This window comes from Melospiza georgiana, chromosome 20 (assembly GCF_028018845.1).
Source record: "Melospiza georgiana isolate bMelGeo1 chromosome 20, bMelGeo1.pri, whole genome shotgun sequence".
NCBI classification, from domain to species: domain Eukaryota; kingdom Metazoa; phylum Chordata; class Aves; order Passeriformes; family Passerellidae; genus Melospiza; species Melospiza georgiana.
Window position 1 is genome coordinate 6113802 of NC_080449.1, and position 12384 is coordinate 6126185.

The following is a 12384-nucleotide window of genomic DNA, read 5'->3' on the forward strand; positions in this document are numbered from 1 at the left end:
ACAAACACAGCAATGTGGCAAGGCTGGAGGTGAGGTACGTTAGAAGAAGCAACCACAACAAATTTTGAAGTAAAATTGAGCTTTTACCACTGCAGAATCCTTCTCACAGATAGTCGTTCTTGGAAGAAAAGCATTTAAATGAAAGAAAGGCACACCCCAAAGGGGGAAAAGAGCCATGAAAATAATACAGAGTGGAAAAAAGAACCAGGAGTAAACATCAATAGGAGCTGCTGGTTTTCACCCCTCCAAATGTTCCTGCAGCACCACCAGCAGCGCCTGCTCAGGAGTTCATGGCCCTACAGGGCTCTCTCTGATGTCATCCCTGACACATTCTGTGCACACATAGACCTCTCTGCAGCCCTTGCATACACATTTTGAATTTTACTGAACTGCTGTTTTTCCAGAAGTCTGCTCCATGTTAATGCATTCAGCCTTCCGGCCATCTCTTCCCCTCTGTTCACGCTCCCTGCCCAACTCCTTGAACTCCCTTTTCCTGGAGCTCTTTAAAATTCCTCCAGTTCCAGAAAGAAAGGATGTTTTTCCCCCTCTGCATTTGTTTTCATCCTGTGAGAAAGAGGGATGGGCAGGTTCTGTTGTGAAGCTGAGGGCAGTGGTGCAGGGCTGGCAGGACAGGGACGTGTTTCTCCTGACAAACACATTTGGTCAGAGCAGCACAGGGGCACAGCTCCCACCTCACACTCTGAATTCATTTGCAAAGGCTCTTTGGGAGGGTGTGATGGTGTTCACAGGGGTCTGAGGATGAGGGAAGGCATGAGGATCTGACCCCATGTTTCAGAAGGCTTGATTTATTATTTTATGATATATTTTACATTAAAACTATACTAAAAGAATAGAAGAAAGGATTTCATCAGAAGGCTAGCTAAGAGTAGAATAGAAAAAGAAGGATAACAAAAGCTTCTGTCTCAGACTGTGAGACTGTGATTGGCCATTAATTAGAAATAACCACATGAGACCAATCACAGATGCACCTGTTGCATTCCACAGCAGCAGATAGCCATTGTTTACATTTTGTCCCTGAGGCCTTTCAGCTTCTCAGGAGGAAAATTCCTAAGGAAAGGATTTTTCATAAAAGATGTCTGCGACAGGAGGGGGAGCTGCAGCCTGGCCTGTGCCCCCACTGCTTTCAGAGCCTCAGGGTGGTTCAGATTGGAAAGGACCACACTGGGGCATTTGGTTCAGCCTCCCTGCTCTATGGGTCATCCCAGAGCACATGGCACAGGACTGCATCCAGCTGGTTCTGGAATGTCTTCTGTGAGGAGACTCCCCACCCTCCCTGGGCAATTTGTTCCAATATTCCCAAGAAATTCTTCCTCACGTTCAGCCGGAACTTCCAGGGCATCACTTTCTGCCCGTTCCTCTTGTCCTTGTGGCTGGCACCACCAAGATGAGCCTGATCCATGCTCTGGGCACCCCCTCTTTAGCCAGTCAAAAGTGTCTGTGGGGTGAAACACCACACACCCAGCCGGCCAAAAGTGTCTCTGGGGTGAAACACCACGATTTGGTTCAGCAGCAAGGGCCAGACAAGCTCTGGCACATCCCATCAGGTTATATTGGTATTTTTCCAACACCACCCCCCCATCGCCAGCCCCAGGTGCCACCTACCTCCCAGGGTGGCAGAGATGAGCAGGTGGGTGCCGTACTTTTTGATGATGGTGTCAATGAACTGCTGCGTGGTGGGTCTCCTGCCCAGCAGGCGGATGCTCCTCTGGAACTCGGGCATCAGGGGCAGCGGGTTGTGGAGCAGGTCCCTCCTCTCGATGGCTGTGTTTCTCACCTTCCAACGGGCAAACTCCCTGCGCCACAACACAGGAAAACACAGCAGGGGTCAGGCCTCCAGTCTGCAGGGGCAGGGGGAGTCGCTGGGGTGGAGAAGGGGCCAATGCTGTTGGACATCCCCATGTGGATGCACACATGAGGTCATGAGGCTGGATGGAGGGGAAGGGGAGGAGAAGAGGAAAAGCGAGACATTACTGAACAATAGCCATACACTACAAGGGTCAGGCTGGTGAGGAGGTGCCCTTGGCGTCATCAGAGGTGTCTGTCAGAGAGCTGGACTGCCCTAAAATAAAAGCAGGCTGGTGTTTTCACCCTCCCACACTTTGAGGTCTTTCACTTCTCCATAAATTCTGGTCTCTGTCAGCAAATGGTCTCGATCACAGATCTAGCCCAAGCTGATCATTGTTATATCTCTAATGCCCACAAGCCTTCCTGGCACACTTTAGCAAAGCAAAGCTGAAGAAAATACATTTTCTCCAAACATCTTCATCTTTCAGCACTGTGAGTATGGCAAAAGAGCATTTTTGGAAAACAATTTTTGAGATAAACAATGTAAGAGGATGGATTCAGATATAAGCAGAGTCCAGGATGAAAGTGGAGGTTTTGTTCATATTTTAGAAAAAAAAAAAAAAAAACAACCAAGAAAGTGATTCTCAAATCCATGCTTTTAAACTGAGAGCAACTGGGAAAAAAATGAAGTTAATGTTTGCAAAAGCAGTTCTTTATTGCAGGTATCCATTTTGAAATGACACAGAGGGAAGTGCCTAGAGAAAAGCTTGCACACCTGCAATCTAAAAATCAGGCCTCTGAAACATCACCAGCTGAGCACCTGAAAAATGAGAAACCTATTAATGTCTTTCAAAAAATATTGAGCAAAGCCTTCCTTAAAGGAGAGGATGTTATTTATACCCATTCTCCTACAATGCACCTGCTCCATCTTCAGCTATCTCCCAGACCATCAGCTCACAGGCTTCTCTGTTCACTTTTCATCCACCTATTCCTGTTACTTGCATTTAAGACAAATATTTTATTTAGATCATAGGTGTTGTGGTTTAATCCCAGCTGGCTTAGCCACACAGAGCCACTCACTCCTCCTAGAGAAGAGAGTCAGAAAGGTGAGAGATAAACAGTTCAGCAGATAAAGCAAAAGCTGCACAGGCAAGCAAAGCCAAGCCAGACAAGGAGTTCATTCCCCATTTCCCATCCCAGTCTGGAGTTCAGCCATCTCCAGGGCTCCATCAGAGTGACTGGGGGAGACAAAATTCCTCACACTGTGTGGCCCTGGCCCTGAGGCAGCACTTCCCATCAGGGAGTGTCCTCCCAGCACACCAACCCCACCTGGCTGGCAGAGCCTGACACAGAGACACATTTAGAGACTCAGTACAAAGCCAGGAGCACAAACCAGATTTTTTTCTGCCCAGGTTGATTCTAGACTCAGTCCACTCTGCGTGCGTTAGGCTATTTGACTTAATGTAATTATGCAGGTATTTATTTTGATTGTGCCCCTTCACAACACTCCACGCTGCCTGACAGCAGTTACATTCATCAAAACAGCAAAGTGCCAGCTATTTACCTCAAAATATCTCCTTACACCTGAGCTAATGCCCCCTCTGTAGTTCTTTGCTTTCACAAGCCAAGTGAAAATGCCAAAACAAAACACGCCTCCTACTACATTACAAGAGTCATTAGTGTCAAACCTTGCAATCTGAGGAAACATCCATCCTTCCTAGAAAAACCTCAGTCAAAAGGCAAAAACCCCCATACAATGGGTTCTTAATACAAGGAGTGATTGAAACAGATCATTTGCTCCCAAGTTGTCTGCAGATAATAAATACATCCCCAATGCATTCCCTTTATGGAGCAGAGGGTGTTCTCTGCTGTCCCAGAATTGTGAAAAAGTTGATTTTCATGATAGATAAAACTTAAAAAGTAAAGAAAAATAGTTGTTCTCTGACACCACAGAGAGGTTTCTCCAATCATCCCAGATTAGAGCTCCAATCCCAGACATTGCTCCACAAGGAAATCCCCTTTGAGGAAGGAATGGTCCCTTCAGCAGCTGCACTGCAAGGGAAGAGGCAGAGCTGGATGCTTAAAGACAGACAAGTTTTATAATAAATAAATAGATACACCCATGTTCCATCAGAACGATCACAACTAGGCAAGCACAAGAACAATGCCACCTGTGCTTCCTCTCCAAAGAGACAATTTTTGCTTCCTGTAAAACTCAAGCACACATTCAGATTCCTGCTTCCTGCAGTATCCATAAAGTCAGGAGGGACCAGAGCACCCCAGAGCCAGCACGTGCTCAGAAAGGGCTGAGGGAATGTTTCATGCTCCCAATAAAGTACAGAGAGTTTGGTTTTGCTGCTTTGCAATAGATAATTTAGCAGCAAAGAGCTGAAATGTGTAGCTGGTCAGGCATTGATCCCTGCTCTCCTTCAGGGAAGCTGTGGCTGCCCCTGGATCCCTGGAAGTGCCCATGGACAGGGCTGGGAGCAGCCTGGGACAGTGGGAGGTGTCCCTGCCATGGCAGGGGTGGGACAGGATGAGCTTTAAGGTCCCTTCTGACTCAAACCACTCCAGGATTCCATGATATATCAGATCCAGTGTCTCCATTCAGGGCAAACTGGGAAGTGATGGGCAAGGAAGGCAGGAAAGGAGAATAACATTTGGATAAACAATGTGTCCAAAGGGAAAGTGGGTTCATTCTCTACATCAGGTCCAAAATCACCCCTTGGCACCCCTGGCAGGAGGCAAAAGCAGGAGTTTAGAAGGAATCACTGTCATATCTCCAGCCTTTCCTGCTGCCGAGGGACAATCCCAGTCCCCATTAATGCAGTAGAAGAACCCTGAGCAGAATCTACATCTAAAGCATGACAGTTGTCATGAGCCAGGACATCCCTCTGGCTGTCCTGAGCAGCCCAGACCCTGCCAGGGGGCTCAGAGACCCTGGCACAGAGCCCAAAACACCTGTGGGTTTGATTATGACCCATGGAGCAAATTACCAACCTTAGATGAAGATCAGCAAGCCACAACAGTTAAGCAGAATATTAGTGAAGTTATCACGGGGTGGAAAAATAGATTTTGGGGTTTTTAGAATGGGGATTTAGGGGGTAAGATGGAGGGAACTGGGTGTGCCCAGCCTTTCTCCTTCTTCTTCTTGGCCTCCATCTTCTGCTGTGATGGTGGCACATTTGGATTGGTTTAGAGTAGAAGCTCACTGTCTAACATAGGTGATGGGTATTGGAAAGTTATGGTAAACATTGTACACGTAGTTTTTAGTATAAAGACATAACACCACCCCAGGGCAGGCAGAGTGCCTGGAACTGTCCTGCTGGATGGACCTCAGTGGGGCAGGAAAAAGAATTTTATAGATAAGGAACAATAAACGACCTTGAGACCGAGAAATGAAGAGCCCTGACTCCTTCTTCAAGCACTGGGCTGGGAAAAGAGACTTTCCAATTTTTCTTGGGGTCACTCTGACCAGCAGTGATCCCAACAACGGTGAAGGAGACTTTTCCACCCAACTGTTATTGATGCCATCCCTCCCTAGGGCTCCCTGCTCCCAGGGCACATCAGCAGGTGAAAGCCCAGCTCTGCTCTGCTCTCCCTGTGCTTGGATGTGTGGCTTCCCCAGCTGACAAGAAAAGCTGAGCAAATATGTTATGATGAATAATTTATGCAGCTAAGTTAGATGTTTATCTTCTGCTCATAGAATATCCATGAACCAGTTGCAATTCCCTCTAAGTTATGCATTATTTGAATTTAGTTAGTGACATTTTTCAGGCTTTTTTTATAGGTTTTACATAGCATTTGGCTGTTTTATCTCTTTGTGTGCTGTTGATTCATTGGGATTGGAAACAAAGGAAGGGAACACCAGTACGGTCATCTGCTCCAACCTCAACAGTCAAACAAATGATATGGCCTTGTTAAGCTTCCTTTTTAAAGTCCAAAAAACACAATTTAAACTTGGCTCACTGAATTCCAATATTTTACATGGAAAGCAAATTTCTAATTCCAGCAATCTTCCATGCAACCTACAGAACCCTCTGCTGCAAGACGCACCTGAGGCCAAGATTATGGTACAGTTTTGGAAAATAGACTTAACATTAATAGATATGGCTACTGAAATAATTTAGAATTATTGAGGTCATAAAAAAAAATTATATTTGCAGGGAACAGCATAGATCTGGCCTTAGGGAATGTTCCAGCCTGAAACTCCTGAAGTCTCTGAAGAAACACCTCCAAGAACAGGTTTTCTATTAGCTTTCAACTCTAGATTTAATTGCATTTTCTGCAGAAGCAGAAAATTGGCCAAAATGAATTCAGAGTGCTGGGTTAGGTAAGCAATACTCTTGTCTGTTTGTCACCAGTGAATCCTTCCACCTGTGGCTCTTGGGAGGATTTACCAAGGCCTTGCATTTGTGGATAATGGGTGCAAAATGGTTTCCTCACAAAACCATCCTGGGCTGCATTTCACTCTTTATTTCTCTGAGACACCAGTGGCACCACAATCTCTGTGCCACCACCTGGGACACATAGCTGAGGCCTCTACAGCTGCTGAGACATTTTAAAAAGAGAAATATTGCCGTGTGCATCACTCGTTTTCCAGGTGAAGGAGTTGCAAAAGACTCCACTGGGATTAGGGGGCACCCCATGGTACAGCTGAGATCAGTACAGGGTTTTCTGATACTCAGGGGAAATCCCAAGGACCTGAATTTTGAATGGCTTTGGGAAGGTGAGAATACTCTCAGCAAGGAGGAGAAGGGTCGGTATCCGTGAGGGAGATAGAATAAGGCGAAACTCTGACCCAAGGTCTGGTTAGTGGGGTGAGGCACTTGTTGGGGCTCTGTGTCAACAGGAAGCCCCAAGGGGATTTGGGCTGTGCCAGGAAATGCCCTCCAGGTCCTCAAGAGAAAACCCAGAGGAGCTTCTTTAAGGGCTGAAAGCGATGGGAGGTGCTGAAAGGGGAAGGGAGATGAGAGGGAAAGAGGGATGAAGGGTGCAGTGCTGCCTCAAGGATGCACATGCACAGACTGAGGGCTTTCCTGCCTGTGCACCAGCAAGGGGACACACTTTATTTGAATAGGGCTGAGGATGAGAAAACACTGCCCCTTCAAGCTGCATTAATGAGCCTCCATCAAGGCCAGCATGTCAGGGGCAGAAGGAGCCACTAGGAATGTCTCAGTGCTCATTAGCACTGTGACCGTCCAGGGAAACAGAAAAACAGGGGAAAAAACTGCAGAAGAGGGAGGAAAAGTCAAGAGGCTGGAATAGGTACATCATGCAGGCCCACCATCAGAAAGGACAGCAGGATCCAAGGGCAGGAGCATCTCTACCCAGAGAGGGAAGTCTGAGGGAGAAGAGCAATCAGAGCAAATTAAATTCTCCATCTCCACATGGCCAAGACAACTAAAGCATGTAAGTGAGGAAAGAGGTTCAACATAGACCTTGAGGGCTGGTGCTTGAAACAAAAAAAAGAAATTAAATGTGTTAAATAATGAACAGGAAAGTTTTAAAAAGGAAAGAAAAATAGCAGAGTCATTGAACAAGCCTCAACAGAAGAGCCCAGCCCCTCCAGGTGCTGGATGTGCATCCTTCAGAGCATCCCACCAAGTGCACACTCAAACAGGAGCAGCCCCACCCCTCCCTGGGAACTGGGCAAGGACAAGGCACCAGCTCCTTTCTGCTCCATGGCTCTTTGCTTTTTTAATAAAATTTATCTTGAAAGCCACCCGTTGCTCCCAAAGGTGATGGGAGCACACTCTGCAGTAACAGCAGTACACAAACATTATTTCATGCCCTCCCCTTGTCATATTGCCCACATAATTGACTGTGATGCCACCAGGACTCCCTGATGTCGGAGAGATGTTCCCTGGGATTTTGGTGTCTCTGCCCCTGTTTTCTTTCAAGCACGTCCCCATCATTAAGGGAGACATTTTTGGACATGTATGTGTGCGCTGCAGACAAATATTAGTAGCTGTCAGAATGAGTGTGAACCAAACCAGACAGATTTAAGCCTTGTCTGGTTCAGAAACCAGTTCTGTGCTAGCCCTAAATCTTCCAGAACTCTTCCAGATGCTCCTACAACAAAGCTCTTGGTTTGGGGGTTTTGTTTTGCTCTGCCTTTCCTTTTTCCAGCCCAATTGTCCCAGCCAGAGCCCTGATTATCTGCAGTCCTCAGGATGATGGCTCTTCCAGGTTCCTGTGAGCCCTGGATGCTGCAAACAAAGCCAAGGGACAGGGCTGAGCATGACAACAGCACCACAAAGCTTATCTTGTTCTGCCAGATCAGGCTTTGGAGGAGCCTGCGTGGGGTATCTGTGATTATGGTGGGGTCAGTGATATTTCATTTCCAGTCTGTGCCCTCAAAATGCCAGACAGCCCCAGGCTGAGCAGTGCAATATTCCTTCAGCCTCTTCCCTATCTAGGCCAGCATGAAGAAGTCACTCTTCAAAGCTGAGCTTTTCAAAGGACCTGCAAGAATTAGTTTCCTGTGAGGGTTTGGCACTCGTCCCCCCTAATCTATTTAAAAAACCTCCAGTCTGTAGATTTAAACTAGATCCAAATTAGACAGAGGCTGAAGCTCTGCCATGAAAGAGAGAAAAAAAAAATAAAACAACAAAAAAAAAATGCTAAAAATTTCATTCCAGAGAAGTATGAAAAAGAAATCACTTAAGCTGAAAGTACAACAGCATTTTGCATAACAACCAGACAAGCAGACAGGCTCACTTATGACAGCTGGCAGGTGAATGAGATAAATAAATTGACTATTGATCTATTGATAAATGCTGCGCTGTCTGCAGCAGCTTTATTGTTATAAGGGCATTTACCTGGGTAGGACTGAAGCAAGGGGAGGACAACCAGAGTTTGAATCCTCCTCCACCTGGTTCCAAAGGACAAAGGAAGAATCTCCTGTTGCTTTTCCCCTTGGTCTGCCCTTTGGCCATGTTCTTGGTGTTGGCTGAGGGGTCTGAAACCTCAGATATTCCCCTCCTTTTTGGCAAGCAGTTCTGCCTGCTCAAGAGTTTTGTTTTCATCTCTCTAATCATTTTCTTAAAGATATTAAATTGTTACAGAGTTGAAAGCTCTGAGGTTTATTTTTGGAGAGAGGGGTGTGGGAGGTAAAAAAGGGGTCCAGAGCAATATGACAGTTGCAAGAATCAAAATTAAATAATTTACTTCAAAGTCAGAGGAATTTCATGTGACCTTGAAAGCCCCTTGGTAAACAGGTTGTGCCAGCACTGAATTAAAATCCAGTCAGACAAACATGATTCCAAATGTTGTGCTTGTTCTTAGGATAGGACTGCATTTGGGTCTCTTAGGAAGCAACATGGAATTTCTGGGTGCCCAAAAGATCAATTTCTTACAAAAAAAACTGACATAAATTAGAGACTCAAAGCAGAGTGATTCAGCATAGGTAAGAACAAGTTAAAAGATAGGTCATTAAATTTGATCATTATTAAGTTTGTTTATTATTAAATGTCATCATGGACAGGATGGGGCTGTAATTCTTAACCCTAATTTCAAATCCAAGCACCATGAAAACATGGTAGAATGGGTTTTGACCCTTTCAGCTGCTTGGGATCACCTCTAGGTAATGGATTTCTGCATCCTCAGTCACACAGTAACGTTTGAATTTCTCCAGCACAGCTGCCTTCCCCAGCCCTCAGTGTATCTGTTACCAAACCCCACCAGACCCAGGTGCTGCAATGCTTCCACCTCACCCACCAGCTCCAGTGCAAACAGCTCGTGGACGTTCATCCCCCAGCTCTCCCTGTAAGGTTATCTGTGCAGATTTCCTTGCAAAAACCCCACACCTTGAGCACTGCACAGACCCTTCCCAACGCCAGCCTCCATCAGCATCAGCCACCCCACAGATGTGCTGGTGGGCGTTCCCATTGACAGTGGAAGGTTTTAAAATCATAGAAAATTCGGAGAGTTAGAAAGAAAGTTAGGCTTGGGAAATGCTAAGGGTAGGCCCTGGGAAATTTTAGGCCTTGTGTTTGCTAGATCATGTGAAACTGCACCTGTGTAACCAGTATATGATAAATAGTATGATTGGTAGATGTGACAATTATTTAGTAATTAGATGTAATTGTTGTTTAGCCATGAGGAGAATCATGAGAAACCGTGTTAGGGGTTTGAGGGGGATCATGAGAAGTCCATGCTTGGATGAGATCAATGTATACAATAGAAGGTTTGAGGTTTGAGGGGGATCATGAGAAGTCCATGCTTGGATGAGATCAATGTATACAATAGAACTATATAAGTTTAATAATCAGTATGTATGTTATAAAACTATAGAATATAAAACATCTTCAATCCTGAACCATGGCAGGTCAGATTTGGGTTTGTGTCCCCTGACACCCGGAGCTCTTAATAAAAGCACGTGCATCTAACCATTCCATGATTATGTGTTCCTGAACTAACACCATGAGTGCTGACACCACCCCAGCTGTTCCACACTGGGCTGACAGCCCCTCTGAGCCCCTGCAGTTCCCATGGGCTTGATGGGAGCTGCTGGAAGCAGCAGTGACATCTCTCCAAGAGCTCGCAGCACTCTTCACGTCACCGCAGCTTAACAATCGTCATTAATAACAGCAAACGTTCTGCTCTGGAGCTGTTTGCTCCCCGAAAGCTCACCCAGACCACGCATGGTTTATCAAGTTGCTGGGGAAGCTGTTCCAACAGGCTGCAGGTTTCTGTGCTGAGATGGACAGCGCAGAGACACCCAGTCCTTCACTGTGAATTAGGATAAAAATCACAGGACAGGCAGCAGAACAGTTCTTCCACTAAAATACCTGACATAGCCTAGAGAAACTCACCTGTGAATCAGGCATTTTGAGTTCTCTGCTTGCCAAAACAATGACACAAATATCATTTTTCATAGCAGGGCCTCCTGGATTTCTGTCTCTAGAAGTTTGACCCAGAATTCACAATCAAGCTGATCCTGGAATGTCAAGGAGCTGTCAAGAAGAAGCTTTCAAAGAACAGCACTTTTGAAGCAATGGATGGAAACATCTGAGTCATTCAAGGAATCTGAGGAATTTGAAAGCTAGGATAGCTGGCATGATTGTTCTCTTCTCCACACTTCTTTCAATTCCCTTCTTTGCAAACAAATCCAGGGGGAGGAGGGCAGGGATCAGCCAACAACAGGGTGGAAGGGAAGCCAAGACACAGGATGCTGAGACAAATAAGGCTGTATAGAAACATGTGGCACAGACAGAAAAAATGTCCCAAACCATGCAGTCTGGTGCTGTACCAATTGGTTTGGGGGGCAAAGGTGGGAAAAAGAAAAAACTACGAATAACTCCAACAAAACAAAGAAAAAGCCAAACAAAACTAACACAATACACAAAAATAACCTGACAAAAAAACCCCCAACCCCAAAACAAACAATAAATCCACAAGAAACCACCCAACAAACTAGACCTTTTCGCGTTGATGTGCTTATTGGGACTCTAGTAAAGTAGAGGATTACACCCTCGATGAAGTCCCCCCCTTTGTGGCTAAGTAGTACATGACAATATTTAAATATTTTGTAACCAAGTTTGCAATGGAAGTCGGGCAAGGAAAGTTTAATTTATAGAGCAGATAAATCACCCAGGGGTGACTGGGCCATGTGAAGCTCTGGTGAGCCCTTGTGACCCCATGGGCCCTGTCAGCAAGTGGTGCTGCCCCAAAATTCACCATGTGGGTTCAGAGCCTGCCAATGCTCCTAGGAGCACAACAGCACCAATCAAAGGCTGTAACAAGAACACAGTTTGGAACAAATAATTTCATTAAATTGCACTTCCTTCATTTCCTGAAGATAGGAGTGTGTGTGGACCACAGGCTTTTTTCCCAATTTTAGCTGTAGCGAGCTGATAACCTCAGCCTGTGACACCACAGCCCCAAAGTTTGCTCTGTGCTTATCATGATTCACAGTTTGCTCAGATGAAAAACCTGAGAAATGTCCCCTTGAACCTTAATTCCTCACGTTGCAGGTGAGAGTACCTGGCTGCTGCACTGCCTGCAGCTTGAGCACGGCGTTTGTCAATACTGGGAAAGTAATATCAGAAATTTAGCCTTGATTGCCCTTTTTCTCAAGAAAAAGCACCAAATTTTCTCCAACACAGCATGCAGCTATGTTTCAAAACTCGAGCTGTTGTTAGAAAATGGAGCTATCACCCCTCCTCTGGTCAGTTGTGCTGCTCACTTGGCAAAGGCTCAAATTCACTGATTTAGGAGGGGGGGGAAAAAAAAGAACAGGAGATGATGTTTAAATACAAAGCTGCTCCTGCCTCCTGTACCCAGCTGAGCCCTGCTGGCAGAGCCACCTGGGCACAGCTGCCAGGCTTGTGGGCAGAGCAGGCAGTAATGGGAAAGTGTCCCCTGTTGCCCACCCCTGGCCCTGAGTCATCCTCAGCTGATGGAGACACCACCGAGCACTCCAGGCAGGAGCTGGGGGGAGGCTGGGATGCCTAAAGGCCACCAGTTGGCAAAGTCACCTGTTCCCACCAGGGATCCTTCACTTCAGGGCAACTGACAAGGGTTTTGTGCACATAAAGTGCAGTGAGGAGAGTCCAGCCCATGCCCACCCTT

The 12384-nt window shown here is 46.1% G+C and overlaps 1 protein-coding gene across 1 annotated transcript in view; it reads right to left on the minus strand.

Moving 5' to 3' along the window:
* The window catches only part of BRINP1 (BMP/retinoic acid inducible neural specific 1), a 93474-nt gene that overhangs the window by 24987 nt on the left and 56103 nt on the right, over positions 1 to 12384 (minus strand). Inside the window, exon 3 of the mRNA XM_058038037.1 lies at positions 1624 to 1814. Within this exon, the coding sequence (XP_057894020.1) occupies positions 1624 to 1814 (191 nt within the window). The remainder of the gene's footprint in view (positions 1 to 1623; positions 1815 to 12384) is intronic.